We start from the raw sequence: 20,725 nt of genomic DNA, 5'->3' as shown, positions 1-20,725 counted from the left end.
CTTAGGGAACAAGCTGTACCACCAAAATGATTAAGGTTTTAAATGACAATTTTAGGTTATATTTTAGTGATCAAGATTTAATATATATTTTTAACTGCCACTATATCGGAATTGTCTCTGTTATACCCAATTGCAATTCAATGTATTCCTGTTGTGTTTTATGATTTTCCTGATATTGTAAGTGAGCCGGAATTGGTCTGTGACCGTAATAATAAATTCATTTGATTTTTAAATTGTGAACCGCCCAAAGGATACCATGGAATGAAAGCAAAGTAACAAAAGTAGTGGACCATAACCAACAAAGGGCATAAAAACACTAAAACTACCTAGTCATCATGTTGGGCTGCCTGGGCAAATGAAAAAATCTGCCCATCACTCAGATGACATCACCACTGACTCCAGGAAAGCTTCTCATAGAAAATATTCCAAATATGTGGTGCCTTTAACCCCCGCCCTCCCGCTTGACTTCTGCTGGGGGAGGAGGTGTCAAGGGAGGGTTTCAAAGGATGTGAGTAAGACAAATGGGGAAGGGCTGTAGCTCTGCATGCAGATGGCCCTCAGCTCAATCTCTGCTGACATCTCCAGGTGGGGCCAGGGACCCCGGAGAGCCTCTGCTGGCCCGTGTAAACAGTACTAAGCTAGATGGGCCAATGGCATGACTTGGCATCAGGCAGCTCTGTGTGCAGCTGCAATAGCAGGGTTCAGAGGGCAATCCCTTGGCCCTCATGGGGCATGCAGGGACGGTGGGGAGGCCCTAAGCCCACACAACTACTACTACTACTACTACTACTACTACTACTACTACAACTTATTATTTATACCCACCCATCTGGCTGGGTTTCCCCAGCCACTCTGGGTGGCTTCCAACAAAATATTGAAATACAAACAGCCCTACTAGAAAAATTAACCAATAAACTGAAACTGACATGGGGACAAACAGAAGAAGACGCCTTCACCCCGGTATGGCTCCCCTTCATCACATACACAGCCCAACAAGACAATGACAATAATCCACCAACAGCATACAAATCAATATGGCTAACCTGATCCAAAACACCCACCCACCTCACCCACACACAAAAACAAAGATCACCACAGCCAGTCACAAACAAACAACCACACCCTAGGCCAACCCCAACCTCTCTCACCACCAAAGGAACACAAGTGAACAGCACAAGCAACGCTGACACCAAACCCTATATACATTAAGCATAATAGAAACATCACCACCCAACCCCCCCACCCCCATCTCCCCCCTCCCCCCCAATGTCTCAACAAATGAAACTGATTTGTAAAAATGTTACATGGAAAAAATATGAGACATTACACATACTTCTGTAAAACAAGAAACTCTTTAATAAAAAAAGAAGCATAAAAAAATACAATAGTGCGCCAAACATTAAAAGCTTCCCTAAACAGGGCTGCCTTTACTTGGTTTGAGGAGCTGGGTAAAAAAAAGAGCAGAATTGGTCCAACAAGAAAGAGAGCCAAACTAGGTGAATATGTAGATTTGTTGTACGGGAGCAGAAGCTTTGGAGCTCCAAAATGGGCAGAAGTTTGAAATGTTGTATCTTTGGGAGAGACACCGTGGGGAGAATGCTTCCTCCGTTTTTTCCAAGATAACCTTGTCTTTTATGGCAGAAAGAGAAGCAGCACTTGGAAGAGGCCCTGGCACGTCTGGCAGAGGAAAGGCAGGGGCTGGCACTGGCCAAAACCTCTTTGGAAGCCCAGCTGGAGGATGCACAGGTAAAGGAAAACCTGACCCTCAGGCTTGCATCAGGCCTGCTTCATCCCCTTTTGCCCTCCCGGCAGAGTCTTTGGGCTTCCATGTCCTCTGGCCTTTACTGGTGTCCCTGGTGGATTGCTTTCCTGCCACTGTTGTTGAACATCAGCATCGTATTTTGCTTTCTAAGTTTGTATCCCTTCGACTTGCTTTGCAGCATTCTAAGCTGTCATTTTCTTCCCACGAAGCTGGCATGCTTCTCATGAAATGGTGAGCAGCAGATCAACAGAACTGCTGGTTCAGGGGACTTTGAAACGGGCTGGATCTGTTGCCACCACTGCTCCAACTTTATCTCATTGGTAGTCTGGGCTACAGGCAGAACATGCAGTTTTTATTCTCCAGCACTTAATGCTTTTGCCATGCAGCCTCCATCTCTGTCTGATCTGAGTTGGTGTTGGTTGTTTTTCAAGGATTTGTAAACAAATGGTGAAGTTAAATGACCTGTGAAAGATGGATTCATGGGGCTGCAGGAGTGTTTTGGAATGGAGATGGCTGGCAGATTTAGTTTAAAATCACACACAGAGAGAGAATACACAGTGGTAGCTTTTAACATCATATTGTATTCTGTTAAGTGCTACATTGCCTGCTAGGCTCTTTTTATTCAGGAGGATTCAAGGATCGTGCTACTCTTTGCACCCTCTTCTCTATTTAAATCCTGGTGTGAAACTTTTCAGCTGTAAGAACTCCTTTTTATGGTAAGGTAAAGGACACGGGCGGCACTGTGTTCTAAACCACTGAGCCTCTTGGGCTTGCCGATCAGAAGGTTGGTGGTTGAATCCCCATGACAAGGTGAGCTCCCATTGCTCGGTCCCTGCTCCTGCCAACCTAGCAGTTCGAAAGCACATCAAAGTGCAAGTAGATAAATAGGTATCACTCCAGCAGGAAGGTAAGCGGCGTTTCCGTGCGCTGCTCTGGTTTCGCCAGAAGCGGCTTAGTCATGCTGGCCACATGACCCGGAAAAACTGTCTGCGGACAAACGTTGGCTCCCTAGGCCAGTAAAGTGAGATGAGCACCGCAACCCCAGAGTCGTCCATGACTGGACCTAACGGTTAGGGGTTCCTTTACCTTTAAAGACATAAGAGTGACCCCTCCTAGCTTTACTTGTGCTGCTGATTTGTCTCATTTGCCCCATGCTTGGTGTGAACACTGGGGTGGGGTGGGGTGGGGACGGACCTAAACAATCAGATTCAGAATATGAACTGTACACATTGAGCAGGGTGAGGTTTTTAGGTGCAGGGGTGTGCAGCACATGAACCCACATTTACATAAATGCCCTTGATCCACCATTGTCCGTTTTGCACACTGAATTTGCACTTCCCTGGTGCTCAGCACAGTCAAATGCTAGGTGTGCTTCTGGGCATGATATGTGCTTGGCGGTACTTTACTTACAATGTAACCTCTGTATTTAACCTTTAAAATACTGATTGTGCCCATGGAGCAACATTAAAAGCCCAGGTCCCTGCACCAGGGTACTTAAATCAAAGGACCGCTTCTCTGATTTTTTTTTAAGTTTCTTGTTACAGCAGGGATCCCCCCCCCCATTTGCTCTCATTTCTTGGAAGAATGTTAAGTGCATGGGATCAAAAAATTGCAAGAGAGCATCTCACGCGGTGGCTTTTTTTCATGGCTGCAGAAGGACGTCAGCCGGCTGAACCAGGAGCTGCAACAGTTAACTGACCGGCTGAAAGATGAAGCTAACCAGAAGGATCAGTTAAAGAGGATGAAGAGTGAATTAGAGAATGAGAGGTGGCAACTGGACAAGACTATTGAGAAGTTACACAAGGAGGTATGAGCTGGCTGGAGATTAAATATCAAGGGCAGGGGGAGAGAAAATAAAAGACCAAATTGTACAAAAGGGTTGGAGAGAAAGAGAGAAAGAGGTACAAATGAAAGTGAAATGTGAACTTTGCACTTAATGTTTGGGACCCAGGGAAGATCAATAGGCACTTTTAGAGCAGGAGTTGTAGCTGGGGCAGGAACACAGGCATCTATCCCAAGCGCAAAACTGCAGGAAACGGACAGCACTTCATCTGGGGCCTGAAATGTCAGCAAACCTGGTGATTTATTTCCAGCAAAACTTCAGAACAACATATTCGTTGCTGGTTTGTTTTTTTTAAACCCAGCGGCCTCAGGGCTGGCTGTAGCAAGCACAGCCAAAGAAACACACCTATGCCATCTCTTAAAAAGGCAGCATAGATTAAACATGAATTAGTCAGAATGACTGCCTTCTCTCTCCTCCCCCCGGCTTTTCATTCCAACCCACAGCCCTTCTTTGCTGCTCCTTTTCTTAATATAATTACTTACGGGTTCATTTTTTAAATGTTTAGAACCACTTTTCTGCTTGTATGCTGAAGGTAGTGTTCAGTGTAACCATAAGAGTTATCTTTAAAAATGCAAGATGAACTATTATTATATTAGCTATTTCATGAAGCCAGATGAGACCATTGTCTCAGGCCTCCTGGGCCACTCACTCGCCCTTCTCATTGCCAACCAGCACTCCTAGAACTGCCACTTGCATGCCCACCCACCAGTGCTGAGAGCCAGGCCAAGTCCCCACGGTTTAAGTAGCCACTGTGTTTCTAAAAACACTATTCAAAGACTTTATAGCAGAGGTGGGGAGCCTGGTGCCCTTCAAGATGCTTTTGGACTGCAACTCCCATCATCCTTGACCATGCTGGCTGATGGATGTTGGGGCTCCAGCAGCATCTGGAGAACCAGAGAAGTTCCCCACCCACCTTTCACTTTAGATTGTAATTTGTGAGCAACACAAGCTGAGAAACCATCAGTCTGTGATTTGCTCTTTGGGCTTCTGTGTTCAGCCTAAAGCAGGGGTCCCCAAACTAAGGCCTGTGGGCCGGATAAGGCCCAAGGGACTCGTTTATCTGACCCGCAGCGACCCCTGCTGCCCGCTGTTACCGGTGCTGCACTGCACAGCTGCCCACTTCTGGGTTGGAGGAGCACTAGAAATAGCTTGTGTGCATGCACAAGCGTTGTGTGCATGCGCAAGCATTATTTCCGGTGCACATCCGGGTCGGAGGACGCCCGTGCACATGCGCACAAGCTATTTCTGGTGCTCCTCCTACCCGGAAGTGCACCGGAAATAGCGTGTGTGCACGTGTATGGGCACATGCTCCCCCGCCCTCCAGCCTGCTGTGTGATCAGCGCTGGAGACACCGGCCCAAGGCGCGGTAAGTTTGCTGACCCCTGGCCTAAAGCTTTTGGATAGGCCATTTCGTAGTTGGAGTGATGATGGGAGCCTGCTTTGGGCAACTTTTGATTGCTTTTTGTTTCTTGCTAATGCTTCCTTTCCTTTTTTGCTAGATGGCAGAAATCATTGAGGTTTCACGAACATCGACGCTGGAGCTCCAAAACCAGCTTGATGAATACAAGGAGAAGAATCGCCGGGAGCTTTCCGAGACACACAGGCAGCTGAAAGACAAAAACCTGGAGCTGGAAAAGGCCCACCTGGCGTCCCTCAAGATGCAAGAGGAGGTAACGGCTCCTCAGCCTGGAAGAATCATCCTGATTCTCTGGGACAATGTGGACTTTTGCTGGGGGGGGGCAGGGAGAGAGAGAGAGAAATCCCAATCTCACCCGAGTTAGCTCCATCCAAGTCCTTGCCAGTAAGTGTCCTGTTTTGGTCTCCCATGGTCAAGAGAGAGGTAAGAACAGACACACTGGGCAAGCTTCAGTGTTTTACAAAAATCTGAGAACTTATCAGTGGAGGATATAAAAGAATGTGGCCTCATCATCTTTGAAAATGGGCCATTTTCTATGTTATGATTTACACAGGAACCTCCCTGGGCAAAGTGGTCCAACAAGAAACCTGTATTCCAGCATGATTCAGTAACTGACTGTAAAGCCTATAATGAGTTTAAAGGGCCACAGATCATGTAAACAAGCTCCAGGAAGAAGGGAGGGTTTGGCTTGCTGTCCAGGGTTACAGAGTTATTATCTAAGGCTTGCTAAACTAGGAGATGGTTTCGTTAGAGTGTTTTTTATCCCATCCCACACCTATCTCCCCAAAAAGCCATTGGCATACTGCCATCTTGTGGCTGGAAGGAAATCATGCAAGATCACTGATGCAAACAGTTAAGAAGTGCAAGTTCTGACTTAACGGACTTTGCTCATGAAAGAGCCTGGACTTTAAAAAAAGTCTCTGCATGAGTGATTCCACGTGGAAACATTACATGGAGATTGTTAATCTGCACACTATATCTAGAGCTGTATCCGTGAACAGGATCTTGCAGAAATCCAAGATTCTGAATCTGGAAGTGGTATTGTACTAAAATAATCTTTTTCCACATGAGGTGCTCACAAAGTCACCCAAGAAAGTCCACGAGCACAGAGCACACCACCAAAGGCAATTTGTACCAAGCTGTGCTTCTCTTTCGGCTTGCTTAATGAGCCACCACGTCCAGATATCTTGTTGCTTTGCACAAACAGCTGGATCTTCATTTGCCTTGCCTCTCTTGCTCCATGTTCCCGTTTCCTTTCGACAACCTTCCTCAACCCAGTCCCCTTGAGATGCGCTGGAGGTTTTTAAGCAGAGGTTGGATGACCATCTGCCATGGATGCTGGACTAGATGTCCCTTCCAACTCTATGATTCTATGACTACAACTCCCATACAGCTGTACTGGATGAGGGTGATGGCAGTTGTAGTCAAGAACATCTGGTAGATACCAGTTTGGGGAAGGTTGTCCCAGGAGGCTGGGGTGAGTTTTTTACTTGCTGATCTGGGCAATGTCCTTTGCTTAACAAATGTGGCCACAGATTCCTGATATTGCCTTATTTGGTATTTCTTTCTGTAACCAGTTCCTTTCTTTGCTCTCTCCATATCTCAACAATCACTTTCTTCTTCTCAAACTGGCGTGGGGACCCCAAAATGGTTAAGCTGCTTTCAGTGTTGGCTGGACAGGTGAATTTTCACAAGACACCTCCCAAATTGGATTGCTTGCTACACTAGGCCAGGATTCCTGCACAGGGCAAGGTGGTTTGTTCAAGGGATGGGCAGTTAGCCTTATGGGGATCCACTGCCCCTTCTCACCTTTGAATCAGGCTTGGAGGGACGTCAGGCTTATAAAAGCAGATGGGCCCATGAATCTGTACTTGGAAAATGCAAGATGGATTTACTTTGCCCTATAAGTTTCTCTGTCCACAACAGACCAGACTAGTGATTGCCTCCTACCCAGGGGGGTCTTTAGCCCACAATTTCTTCTTCTTCTTTCAGATGCATTTTATGGAAAAGGAATTACGAGATCACCAGAGAGCTCAAGATGAGGCTATTACCAAAACACAGCTTCTGGAACAGACTTTGAAAGCCTTGGAATATGAACTGGAGGCCAAAAATCACTTGAAAGAAGATAGAGCAAGACAGGACAAGATCATGGAGGTAGATGAGATGAGTGGGGTGGAAGGTGGGAGAGAGCGGAGTCACCTTTTCAGGCACCACCAGGAAGATGAACACGAGGAGGGGGACTGACTCCAGCTCCAGCTCCTTTCCATAAGCATCACCAGAGGCCAATGAGGTTCGGTTTGATTGGCTCTCTCGCTTGTCTCACAGAAGACTATTTAGCTGCCTGGCTTTTGCTTACATGTTTCCTTCCTCCCTTCTCTCGGGAGACGGAAAGACATGTTGCCCAGACATGATCAGCTGGCTATTTGAACTGGAGCAGGCCGTCCCTGGCACTGGGACACAGAGCACCCACAGAAACACACCCTACACACAGAGTTGCAAGGGAGTGCATGTTTCAAATCTCACCCTGCTCCATTTACACTCCATCAAATGTTGCCCCTCTAAGTGCCCCTTGAGGTTGCTGGTACATTCAGCCCAGCCCTTTTCTCTCCCCCTCACCCCCTGCCACATTTCCACACCTCCTTTCAAAGACTGTTTCCAAGGCAGTATTACAAAAAGATGACAATATAAAACAAAAAGGAATTGTAAAATGGTAGTAGAATCATAAAACAGCAGCTAAGCTATGTTTTGGCACTCACAGCTCTGCTGAAGTATGTAGAAGCCCCCCGAGGCATCACCGACCCCTTTTCCAGGAAGGGGAACTGTCAACTCTGTGGGCTGTGCCAGATGTGGACCTCTGGTTTTCCGGGGCTCTTCATGTGATGCTGCCATCATGGCTGAGGGGAATGAAACTCTGGTTGCCCTAAGGAACTTCCCCAGAGAATTTTTTTGGGATTTCACATCCAGTTGCTGATTCCTTTAAGCTTGAGAGATGTTGAATGATGATCAATGCAAGCCAGAGATGGGGAGCTTGTGACCCTTTAGTTAATGTTGGACTATGGCCGGCATCCCTGGCCATAGACCATGCTTGTTGGGCTGATGAGAGTTGGAGCCCAATAAACCTTTGGAGACCCACCTGTTCCCCATTCCGAAGATAAACACTTGGGAGCGCACAGTCCTCACCAGTGCTTTTCCCCCTGTTGCTCCATGCCAGTATGCAGCACCAGCACTGTTTTCCAGCAGCTTAAATCAGGAGAGCAATGACTGAGGGCTGCTCAATCCTCTGCACCTTGGAAGTGTTTCCAAGATCCCGTTTCCCTGCTTCCCACTTCCTCCAGTTTCTTAGCATTGCCAGTGACAAACATCAGAGTTGTCTTTCCTGTTGTCATCATGGCAGGTTATTCAGCCAATCCCATCTCCAGAACTTAACCTCCACCCCGGCTGTTCCCTGAGTCCACTGCCTCTTCTGCCCACTCCAATTTGACCAATGAGAGAGACTGTTATATGGAAGGTGACTGACAGCTGGTTTCTGGGTGGGTGGGGAGCAGTGACCGGCAACTCAGCAAGCCATTGGGGGCATGATTTGCAAAGGTGGGAAGCGCCAGCAGCCAATGAGCTTTGAGAACAGAAAGGAAGGGGTTGAGGGAAAGAAGCCATGCAGGGAAGGCGCTTCTGGTGCCTCGTCCCACCACACAGGTGCCATTTCCCTCTCCTCTTCCTGCCTCAACGCCTGTCTCCTCATGTGGCTGTGTCGCCAGTGGAGGTGCTGCAGCTGCTGTAGGGGCGCATGTGGGACTTCGCCTCTTTTGGGAGCAAGGCTGGCACACCTTTGAGGGGCACGGTGAGTACCAGCACCATTTTCCTGGTAAAAAACACTGGTCCTCACCCAGTTTCTAGTCCTGAATTCTTATCTTCCAGAGTTTGCCTTGGTCACCCACTGCTACTCCTTCTTCCCACTCTCAGCCACTGAGCCAATGTTGTGTCATCTCTTTTAGTACAAGATGTCCCAGCTGGAACTCGAGCTTGAAGAGGAGCGGAACAATTCAGACATCTTGTCTGAAAGGATCAGCAGGTGCAGAGAGCAGGTACCTGAGCAGGGGGAATTCTCCACTGGGCAGCTCTGGCTGGAGGGAGCACATTAAGATTCCTGACATCCTCTGGAGTTCTCTAATTGGGCCCAACCCACCAGCCACTACTCAGCCTTGTTTCTAGGGATTCCATTCTCCTTCAGACAGCATACAAGACGATTGCCCTGTGTCATCCTTGCAGCTTCTCTGTGTGGCAGGTGGCACTGGGAGAGTAGGACTGGCCTAGGGTGAGTTTGGGGGCCGTGCCAGGAATGTGAGTCCAGCATTCTGTCAGCAGCAGCAGCTGGCTGATTTCTTGTTTCTTGTTGGTTTGAATTGGGCATGTACAAGCCTTCTCTTCTTCCTTCCTCTCTCCTGCTTAAAAGTTGTGTGTATTTATGCAGCATTTTGTGGGGGTAGAGCAAGGGGGCCCTTATTGGCCTTATTGGACCCACAGACCATGCCAGTGTTCTTTTTTTTCTTTTTCTTTTTTTACCTTTAATAGCTGTTTGTAATTTCGTCTTAAATAGATGTAAGCCATAAATAGCGAGGGTGCTCCGGTGTTTCTATAATTCCGGTAGGTTGATCTCAGACGTTTCCTTGCTTGTCTACACTCCAAATCAAACCATCTCTCTTGATCCTTTGCCCGCTTTGTAACAGAATTAAGTATCTCAGTTGTTATGAAGGTCTTTAGTCTTGCTAATAACTCGCTGAACGAGTCCATGGCCTTTCCCCCGGTATTAGCTGATACAACCATGCCAGACCATGCCAGTGTTCACTGGGGATGCTGTAGCCCATTCGGTGCCTGGGATCATGGAGCAGAGGTTGCCTTCAAGGGATGTAGCTGTAGTTTTTAATCAGAAGATTTAAAAGAAACGCAAACCACCAACTTTCTGACCAGCAGCATATTATGTAAGTTGGGAGGCGGGGTGTTGGGTCAGGGCAAAGTAGATGTTCGTCCCAAAGGCTCTGGAGCCCCTAATTTTATACGAGTTACAAAGTTTTCCTTGTTCTGAGTCAACACTAGGATGGCCAAAGGATGGATTCCCAGGAGACTATTTCAGGGTCTGCTAAACATTCACAATAAAGCAAGGACTAATAATGGGTTTGTTTTGGTCAACATCGTTGATTAAGGGTGCCAACTGACCCAGCCCGGTTTGCCCCTGTGCCTTTAACAAAGATTTGGGCTGTGGCGATGTGCAGGTGTCATTTCCATGGCATGGATGAAGCTAAATGTTGTTACCACTTGCTAATTGCTGCTGAAGTGACAGCAGCAGGGGCTGACTGAAAAGTTGGCAAACCTTTGGGTGACCCAGGAAACTCCCCTCCCCTATTGCTGGCAAGCTCCCTTAATATGAAGTTAATGGAGACTAATCTGTAGAGTGATCGGCATTAAATAGAAAATATTGCCTAAGTTTTATGGGGCATTTAACTCCTTAAACTGCTGTTCGTCATGATTGAGAAGCTGCACATTTCTGCTCTGAAGTTAATGGCAGCTCTTCCAGCTCAGCAGGTGAGAGTTGCAGCTTCTTCAGAGCCCATCCTTCAAGTGGCTTTGAGAGGAAAGAAATAATTGAAATGTGATTGTGGGACTCCAGGGCCCTGGATTGTGTTCCCTGGATTATGCCCACTGTGTTGTTGGCATCCGAGCTGGGGTGTAAAGAAGAGAAGGGAACAGGCGACTTGCTTTTGCAAAAATGTAAGGAGATGGGAGAACCAGTTGTGTTTATGTGTCTTTTTGTTTAGTCAGTCCCTAAACCTTGATTAAAGGGACACCACCCAGAATCAATGCTGAGGATGGCACTATCAGCAGGAACAAAATCCTGTATTATTATTATTTGCAAAGCCTGCAGGGGTGACTTGAACCCGAGTCCAGCTGTGGATATGAGAGAGCCTTCTTTGGCAATGCCACTGTGCCAGTGGCCGGCATTCAATAGTAGCCCTTCTTCCCCTACTGCCTGGATGTGTTCTCGTCCTGCAGCAACTAACAACTGGGGCTGGGGGACGCACGACCAAAGAAATAAAGCCGACTGAACATGAATTAATTGACTCCGGAGCAGCTTCTCTTGAGGGGCCTGTTTCCATAGCGATGGCACAGTAAATGAGCAAAGGATGAAGTTACATTGGCAGGGCTGTCATTCACTTCTTTTGGCAAAGCAGTCCCAGTGGATGCTGCACACCTGCTCCTCACTTGACGCAGGTGCGTGGAGCAGGCAGATAAAAATGTGGGAAGTGCCGGCTTTTTTTTGGCCAGAGAGGCATCCAGGCTTCCATTAGCTCCCTTTATTGAGCAGCTGAGTGTTTCTGCTGAGTCAGGCGGCCCAGGAAACAGGGAGGGCTGAGGCTTTATTTTCTCCTGGCTTTCCCCTCTCGAGGACTAGTGAGACGTGCGTGTGTCCAGTGGGAGACGGAAGACAGCGGCTGCAGCCGTCTTTAGGCTATTATTAGAAATCAAATTACTTTTCTCCATGACAACAAACTCCGCAGCTGCGCCTTGTCCAGAAACAGACCCAAAGCACCAAGCTCTCTAATAAAGGCCCCTTGGACCGGACGTGCTTGCTCTTCAATGGGCCTCCCTTCCAGCTGGAGCAGCTGCTACCTGAAGCCGTGCAGTTCATGCTTCTGCTTGTCATAGAATTAGAACATCTTTGATGCATTGGGGAGGAGAAGATAAAAAATGCAGAAGGGCCCATGTCTCTTCTGTCCTAGTGGCCAAGATGTGCCAGTCTGGGGCTATCAGGAACCTGCCCCTAGATCATGGGTAGGCAAACTAAGGCCCGGGGGCCGGATCCGGCCCAATTGCCTTCTAAATCCGGCCTGCGGACAGTCCAGGAATCAGCATGTTTTTACATGAGTAGAATGTGTCCTTTTATTTAAACTGCATCTCTGGGTTATTTGTGGGGCCTGCCTGGTGTTTTTACGTGAGTAGAATGTGTGCTTTTATTTAAAATGCATCTCTGGGTTATTTGTGGGGCATAGGAATTTGTTCATATTTTCCCCAAAAAATATAGTCCGACCCCCCACAAGGTCTGAGGGATAGTGGACCGGCCCCCTGCTGAAAAGGTTTGCTGACCCCTGCCTAGATCCTTCACTAAACTTGATCTTCTCCACACATCTATTTTCCTTAAAAAACGTTTAGGGGTACTCTCATTTTGACTCAAGAAAGTCACCATTTAATAGTGCAAATTGGGGGAAATAAATACAGTAAATGAACAAAAGTACAAAGAACATGCATTACCTCATATTACACAGCTCACAGTAACGCTCACTTCTGTCTGAGACTCGGGAAACACCAGGAAAGGAAATGAAGCTGCTGTTGGAGGTGGTAACAACAAAACTGACCAATCACCGTGCTAGATTCCAACTCCTACTTCACACATTAAACGCTCGCTTCCGTGAGACTCGGGAAACACCGTGACAGGAAATGAGGCTGCCATCGGGGGTAGCAATGGAACTGACGATTCACAGTGCTAGAGAAGAAACAATTTTTAAAAACATTTTTAGTTTCTTCTCCCGTTAGATTCACAAAATGTTTAGGGGTATGCGTACCCCCCCCCAAAAGCACTGTCTTCCGTGGCCCAAAGGTTGCAATTCAGAGAAGCCCAGCAAACCCTGACGAGACCCCTGCTTCAGACCCCCCAGTATTGGGCACAGTGAGATTGGCACCACAGGCAGCCCTTGGGGAAATGTCCAATAGACAATTCTGTGTTGACCCTTCTACACAGAAGCATCCTTCAACCACCACAGCAGCAGCAGCATCCATCACCTCAGTGCCCCTTGCTGTCCTACATCCATCCCTAATGTGAGACCCAGAGATGGCCGCCCACATTTTTCACAGCCTCTGAGCACACAGAGGACACAATAGCTCAGTGTCTGGAACCTCACTGTGACCAGCTACATCCAAGCCCACTGACAAACATCATCCATTTAAAAGCTGCATCTTTAATTAGTTGCTCATTAATTGCCCCCTCTCCTTCAGAATTTTCTTTCATTTTGTCTGGGCCTCCTGAAGCAATTATAGCAGAGTTTTCTGCATGACCCCAATAAAAGGGCCTTGTAAAAGATGAATGTAGGGATGGTGGGCAGTCCATAGCAAGATCTTCCAATGTCAACAACAACATTGGTTTCAGAAGTTCATGGTGCTTGGGCTGCGTATGTGTGTGCATATGCTGTCATTTGGAATTTGGTGCACATTGGGATGGACACTTTGTAGGGAACTGCCCCAAAATCAGTTTAAATATCCTTAAAACCTGGACACTGTCCAGAGCTCTTGCAATGGTCTTCCCAGACCCTGTGTCCTGGATATGATGCCAAACTGAACCTTCCACTGGGATCCTCTTTGACCTCATTTTCCTATAAAATGGTGCTGGTATCTTTGGCTAGTATCTCATTCCATCTCTCTTGCGGTGTTTGTGTGGCTGTGTTTTTTACCCTAAGAAAATGACTTTGCTTTCCCAAGTTCTACTTCCCCCACTTCATGCCCCTTCTTGACCCCCCTTCTGTGGCTAAGCTCCTCCTTTGCCAGCCCCCTTTGTCTTCACCCAAACCCACCATTTGGTCTTTGCCCTCCCCACTGCTCCCTTGGGTCAGAAATAGCTCCCTTCCTTCAGAAGCAGCTTTACAGCGAGCCAGACTATTAGTTCGTCTCAGCACTGCCCACTCTGACTGGCAGGGAGGATCTCTCTAGTGGTGGCACATACAGAGAAAAGTCCCATGTGCATTACCTGCAGCCTGAGCTTTTTAAACCGGAGATTAACCTGGGACCTCTTGCAAAATATGTCCTGGGCTACATTGAACTACAGTTTCTCCTTTCCTCCCATCTGGCTTCTTTTTCTACAAGGCAGTCCCTGAGCAAGCCTGATGCTCCTTTCTTTCCCATCCTCGTCCATCCTCATACAGTGGTACCTCAGGTTACATACGCTTCAGGTTACAGACTCTGCTAACCCAGAAATAGTACCTCAGGTTAAGAACTTTGCTTCAGGATGAGAACAGAAATTGTGCTCCGGCGGCGTGGCAGCAGCAGGAGGCCCCATTAGCTAAAATGGTGCTTCAGGTTAAGAAGAGTTTCAGGTTAAGAACGGACCTCCAGAACGAATTAAATTCTTAACCTGAGGTACCACTGTACTAATATTCATGCTGCCCTTCCCGCCACTTGTGCCCTTTCTGCCCATTTCAGACTGGAAATTCCCTTAGCTGTGGCCAAGTGGGTGAATACTAGCCATGGTGGTTGTGTACTACTTTCAGGATCAAAGGCAAGGCCAGCTGCCGATTACAGTGGTACCTCGGGTTAAGAACTTAATTCGTTCTGGAGGTCCGTTCTTAACCTGAAACTGTTCTTAACCTGAGGTACCACTTTAGCTACTGGGGCCTCCTGCCGCCGCCGCCGTGAGATTTCTGTTCTCATCCTGAAGCAAAGTTCTTAACCCGAGGTACTATTTCTGGGTTAGTGGAGTCTGTAACCTGAAGCGTCTGTAACCTGAGGTACCACTGTATCACACCTAGGGACATGCTGTTGCCCTTGTGCCTTGCTTGTGGGCTTTCAGGAAGCCCCTAGTTCACCCCTGTGGGAAGCTGGACTGGATAGGCCTGCTTGGGTCTGACTCACCTGCAGGTCTCTTTTTAGTGCCTGCAGTTCTACGGCATTGCCTGGAGCTGTAGAGGAGAGTGTTAAGACGTGTTGTTAGGTTGCTACCATTTGGAGGTTTCAGCCTTTTTTCTTTTCTTTTTTGCTTATCACCTACAGATTGAGCAAATGCGGAGTGAGCTACTTCAGGAAAGGGCTGCGAGGCAAGACTTGGAATGTGACAAGATTTCGCTGGAGAGACAGGCAAGGATTGCGGCTTGTTTTGTGCTCAGGCTTGGGGTGTTTGATGCCAGGACCGGACAATGGGAAATATGGATGTTAGCAGGCAGTGCCCCAGACTGTGTACTGAGTGCACTCCCAGTGCCATGGAGTGGGCAAAGCCTGGCTCAGCCTCCCCCAGCCTAGATCTCTTCAGATAGTTTGGGCTGCCACACCCACAGCTGTACTCCCAGAATCTTATGGCTGTGCTGGCCAGGGCTGCTGGGTGTTGTCCAAAACAGCTGAAGGGCATCAGGTTGGGGAAGGCTTGCCTAGGCCCACACCTTCGGGGTTAAGGAGCAGAGCTGCCTCCTAGCAGGGTTCGACACCAGTGCCTCTTCTCTTGGAAATTACACAGGAAAAATCCACCCATAGTCATCCCAGCTTAAACACTTCAGGAGCAGAGTGCCACCTAGTGGTGGACATGCATCTTAGCTGTCCAAAACTAAAGGCTCAGCCAGACATCTTTTTGTCCCACCAGGCACAGGTCCAGGCTTTGAAGCTCTGTGTCCGAGCTTCGGTTTCTTTTTTGGCCCAGCGCTTTCCCTGCGTTTGCCTGCTGAATTGGAGAAAATGGCAATGGAGTTTTCTGCAGATTGTCATTTTGCTCCAGTTCAGTGGTAAAACATGGGTTTTCATGAGGAAAGCGCTGGGATAAAAACAAAAACAGAAAATGCTTGGACAAAGAGCTTTAAAGTGCAGATCTGTGCCTGAAAAGTGCGGCAGTATCTGAAATGTGGATGATCCCTACGTGTGTGTTTTTCCTTCTCCAAAGGATCCACTATTTTCTTTGTGTTTGTGTAGCTTCAGCATAGAAGCCAACTCCTAGGCGCCAAGGTCCCTTCCGCCCCCCCTAAAGTATTTGACTTCCCCCCCAGGTTGATGGCCATTGCTATTCAAATAGGGTTTGTGTGCACTGTGTATTGTGATTGATTATGTGAGGCGGGGCTTAGCTAGGCCCCCCCAATATTTTATTCAAGTCGGCACCCATGATCTTCAGCAAGACTTTCACTACATGTTGTGAAATACAGAAACTTCACATCTATAACTTCCATATCCACAACAGTTTCTGCCAGCCAGTAAAAGCCACCAAAAGAGGTTGGTCTTTAAGGCCCATTTCAAAATATAAAGGGGTGAAGTTTCCCTGATTTCCCGTGGGACTGAATTTCACAAATGTGGAGTCACTCAAGAGAAGGGCCTGTTCTGTGTGCCCAGGAACCTAAGCAGGGCCTGTGAAGCAGATTGTGAGGCATAGGCAGGTTGATCTGAATTGTTGATCCTTTCTGAGGAATCTTAAGGGCTTTCAGGGTTATCACAGCACTTTACATCAGACCTGGAAGGTACGAAGGTCAGATCTGAGCAGTGGGCCACAATCCCTCAGAGGTTTCCATTAATCAACATGAGAGACTCTTCTGACAGAGTGTGACTCATATTAACTGGGGAAAAGAGATGGATGCCATTCGCCAGTCAAAAAGTCTAGGGCATGCAACTGCCCAGGCCCCGTGCTGCATTGCTGATTTGTCCACAGACTTACCTGCTCAATAAGCTCTGCATATTCTTACTCTAGAACAAAGACCTGAAAAGCCGGATCTTTCATCTTGAAGGTTCTTACCAGTCCAGCAAAGAAGGGCTTCTGGTTCAGATGGAAACCAGGATCATGGAACTGGAGGAGCGGCTGGAGAATGAAGAGAGGTAAAGCAGACTGCAAGACCACCCAGGGAACACCATGTCCCAGTCAGATATTCATCTATTTTAAGAGTCGCAACAAGCCTCTCATCTAAATACTGGAGACCCACCACCGCTGTTAGCTTAAAAAAGAATTGAACCTATTTCAAAATTGGTACCGCTTACAATATTTCAAATCAATATAAAGTTTATAATCCACCCATCCAATAAAAATAACACAACTGCAGAGCCACATATAAGAAGAACAGGTAGTAGAAGCAGACCATCCATACTTACTGGCAGTGGACATCAGAATATCTCATGCTGGAGACACACCATAAGGAAGGGCTGTTGTCTCTATGCCCGGTTGGCAGACTTCCTACTTTCCCACTTGTCTAGACAGGCCTTTGATACAGAAGTGTTCCAGGTCTTCCTTACCCTTAGAGAAATGTAATTCGTGGATTATTTTCTCTGCAATAGCCAGTCGACATATTTTTCTTCCACAACGAAAGGTTTAAGTCCAGTAATATATTTCATTTCTGGGCCAAATAAGTTCTTTTTGTACCCGGCATCCATATAAGAAGTTAATTTGATCTGAAAATTGCTGTTTGATCATCCCATAAGTTCAAAATGACAAGTTGTGGGGAAGCTTGGATGGAGTACCGTATTTTTCGCCCCATAGGGCGCACCGGCCCATAGGACGCACCTAGTTTTGGAGGGGGGAAATAAAGAAAAAAAATTATTTCCCCCCCAGCCCCCAGAACAGGCAGCTCTCCGCAAGCCTTGGGAGACCGGAGTGACTTCCCGCCGGGCTCCCACGCCTTGCGGATATCTGCCTGAAGCCCAAGCCAGGTCGGGGAACAGCGGGATGGCGGCGCTGCACCTCCCCGCTGTCCTCCAAGCTTGTGGGGCTGGCGGCGGGGAGAAGCACGCTTCTCCCCGCCGCCAGCCTCCAAACCAGGTCGGGGAACCGAAGCCCGGGGCGCACTGTGCAGCGTGCCCCAGGCTTCAAGATGCAGGCTGCTATCTGCAAGCCTAGGGAGCCCGACGGGAACTCCTGCGGGCTCCCAAGGCTTGCGGATAGCTTCCTGAAGCCTGGAGAGTGAGAGGGGTCGGTGCGTACTGACCCCTCTCGCTCTCCAGGCTTCAGCAAAAGCCTGCATCCGCCCCATAGGACGCACACACATTTCCCCTTCATTTTTGGAGGGGAAAAAGTGCGTCCTATAGGGCGAAAAATACAGTATTTTAAAAAAATTAAAATACTTCAAAAACACCACTCCAAAATTTGGATGTCAGGGGCATTCCCACAAAAATGGAAACATGTCCCCCTGCTACTGGAGCTGCACCAACAGCCCTGTGGGGCAATTGATGTCATGTGTGAAAGCTGCCCAGGAGTACGATGCTACCTTGCAGAATTTTTAAGGAACATTCCCTTACACAAACTGAGCTTGATTTACAGGGCTTAAGTACCCATGTTGCATTCTACTCTGAGTCATCTATTTTCAGTTGTAGGTCCTTCTCCCAGGTAAGTGGAACATTTTTTGGTTCTTACCTTGCTGTCTGTGAGTATGCCCTTCTCTTTTCCTAGGGATCGAGCTAACCTCCAGCTGAGTAACCGCCGGCTTGAAAAGAAAGTTAAGGAGGTCATGATGCAAGTGGACGATGAGCATCTCTCTCTGACAGATCAGAAGGACCAGGTAAGGAAGAAAAGCATCTCTTGGGCTATTGTGGTTACCAAGGATTTGTCCCCCAAATTTACTTTTATCAAGTTTATAGCTCACCCTTCATCTTGGGACTGTGAGCCTCCCCAGGAACTCACTAAAGACACTAAAACCATAACAAATATTACACAATATGAAATGGCTTCCATTTTTAAGAAAAAAGGGCGCTGGTAGTCACCATGAAGTTGTTACAGTAAGTGCTACACTTTTAGCATTTTGGGTGTGTGTGTGCCAGTACTGCATAGAAGAAGAAGAAGAGTTTGGATTTGATATCCCGCCTTTCACTCCCCTTCAGGAGTCTCAAAGCGGCTAACAATCTCCTTTCCCTTCCTCCCCCACAACAAACACTCTGTGAGGTGAGTGGGGCTGAGAGACTTCAAAGAAGTGTGACTAACCCAAGGTCACCCAGCAGCTGCATGTGGAGGAGCGGAGACGCGAACCCAGTTCCCCAGATTACGAGACTACCGCTCTTAACCACTACACCACACTGGCTCTCTTCTGTACTCTTCTCTCTTCTCATACCCTTCAGTACCCCCAGAAAAAACCACTGAGTACACCTTTGCTTTTTCTTGTATGTTGCATCCAATGCCTTCTGTTGTTCTAAAGCAGGGATTTGCCCACATGGTGTCCTTCAGAGGCTGGGACTCCCATCAAGTCCAGCCAGCCCAGCCAGTGATGATGTTGATGATGGGAGTTGCAATCCAGCAGCATCTGATACGCACCACTTTAGTGACCCATTTATTTTCCAAAGGGTAAAATGCATACATTCATACATACTCGGTCAAAGGGACCCCATGGAGGGTTGGTCACTTCTGGAGCAGGTCCTTCATCTGGATCCAATTCCCAACCTCTGGCAAAGGCTTTGAGCTTAAGCTTTCTAGTCCATAAAAATAGCATTTCCCATGATTACTCCATTGCTCACATAGGCTCCATGCCCTCCATCAAGGGTTGCTGAGGATGAATGACCCCTTGTCCTCCCAAGCTCTAACTGGCCCCTTTCTTCTCATTTCTCAGCTGAGCTTGCGTTTGAAAGCAATGAAACGCCAGGTGGAGGGAGCAGAAGAAGAAATAGATAGGCTTGAGAGCACCAAGAAAAAGCTTCAGAGGGAGCTGGAAGAGCAAGTTGACTTGAATGACCAACTGCAAGGACAGCTGAATGCAATCAAAAAGGAACTCAGGTGGGAAAGGAAGAGCCTTGGGACCCAGAAAGGTTTTCATCAACCCTTCCCAAGATCTGGAAAGTCACAGCTCCACTTGCCACATTGGCTCCTTGCTCATGGGGTGTATGACCCAACTCATTCTCCTCATTCTGGATCTAAGAATCTTTGTTTGGAAACCTTAACCAAGCTGATTGTCCCTGCCCCTTCCAATTTATAATTTTGGGGCTCCGTGGCACTTTGGATTGGATTTCCCCCTACCCTAACATTCAGCCCTCTGCTGGGAACTAGTTTAAAATGTCCAGATTTGGAGCTTTCCCTCAAATTCCTTCCAGAAAAAATGTAGGACTTAAGTGTCATGCCAGAACCTTCACTGCTGAGTTTCCAAGGAGCTTATTTTTGTGTAAACATTCGGAGAAAGAGGAACTTTGCAGAAAGGGGCACCTGCCCAAGATTGCAGTGCTCATTCTGGTGTTTCCCCCCAGGGCTGTGGAGGAGACAGTTGCACCCATTTTCCTAGCCTTGTGGGCATTGGAATGGCTCGTTCAAATCAACCAGCGTCTTTAAAATACATCATGAAAGCATTCCAAATGTTGACAGCCAGCTTATAAAGCCACACTAACATGTTTATATATTTTTGCTTTAGCAGGCACAAAAAGACCTCTAGTAAAATGCTGAATGACCTTGAAGATGACGACGACGACTTCAGCACTGATGGGGAGAGCCTTTACGAAGCACCTTCAGGATTTAAATTCTTAAAGGACGATGATATCAAAAGCTAAAAATTCAGCTGTTCCATGAGTTGTGGATGTTCAGCCTTCATTGTTGAAAAGCAATGAGCTACGGACTCTGGAAGGCAATGGCTGCAGGAATATTGGTGCTGGTTGGCATTTATATCTCTCTCTACAGTGTGCCATTTTCAGACTTGAGATATTTCAGAAATAAACAGCCTAAAACACGAAGGACTTGCTTTCCAAACCCAAAGCTGCCTGCAGCCATAGAGAGTACACCACTAAATTAGGATGATGTTTCTCAGCAGAAATAGGATGGTTGCTAAAATTGTGTCCTAAGGAGCCAGCGCCTTCTGTTTCTAAGCATGGTTAAACTGCATCCATCTGACATGGATGCTAGATTTTTTTAAAAGAGAGAAAAAGGGTATTTAACTGATGTAACTAGAGGAAACTGTATAGAATGTACATATTTTAAATTAGATGTTTTAATTGATCACACTATAGCTATTTTTGTAAAGCTTCC

The 20,725-nt window shown here is 47.3% G+C and overlaps 1 protein-coding gene across 3 annotated transcripts in view; it reads left to right on the top strand.

Annotated features, from left to right (window-relative positions):
* Positions 1 to 20,433, top strand: part of CGNL1 (cingulin like 1) — a 79,953-nt gene extending 59,520 nt beyond the window's left edge. For all 3 annotated transcript variants that reach the window (XM_053365386.1, XM_053365387.1, XM_053365385.1), the window contains exons 10-19: positions 1,642 to 1,746; positions 3,417 to 3,569; positions 5,105 to 5,275; positions 7,015 to 7,176; positions 9,015 to 9,104; positions 14,830 to 14,913; positions 16,496 to 16,620; positions 18,182 to 18,290; positions 19,329 to 19,492; positions 20,118 to 20,433. In XM_053365386.1, the coding sequence (XP_053221361.1) occupies positions 1,642 to 1,746; positions 3,417 to 3,569; positions 5,105 to 5,275; positions 7,015 to 7,176; positions 9,015 to 9,104; positions 14,830 to 14,913; positions 16,496 to 16,620; positions 18,182 to 18,290; positions 19,329 to 19,492; positions 20,118 to 20,253 (1,299 nt within the window). In that variant the 3' untranslated portion in view covers positions 20,254 to 20,433. The remainder of the gene's footprint in view (positions 1 to 1,641; positions 1,747 to 3,416; positions 3,570 to 5,104; positions 5,276 to 7,014; positions 7,177 to 9,014; positions 9,105 to 14,829; positions 14,914 to 16,495; positions 16,621 to 18,181; positions 18,291 to 19,328; positions 19,493 to 20,117) is intronic.
* The last annotated feature ends 292 nt before the right edge of the window (positions 20,434 to 20,725 follow it).

Source organism: Podarcis raffonei, chromosome 14 (assembly GCF_027172205.1).
Source record: "Podarcis raffonei isolate rPodRaf1 chromosome 14, rPodRaf1.pri, whole genome shotgun sequence".
NCBI classification, from domain to species: Eukaryota; Metazoa; Chordata; class Lepidosauria; order Squamata; family Lacertidae; genus Podarcis; species Podarcis raffonei.
This window is presented reverse-complemented; position numbering and strand designations above follow the sequence as displayed.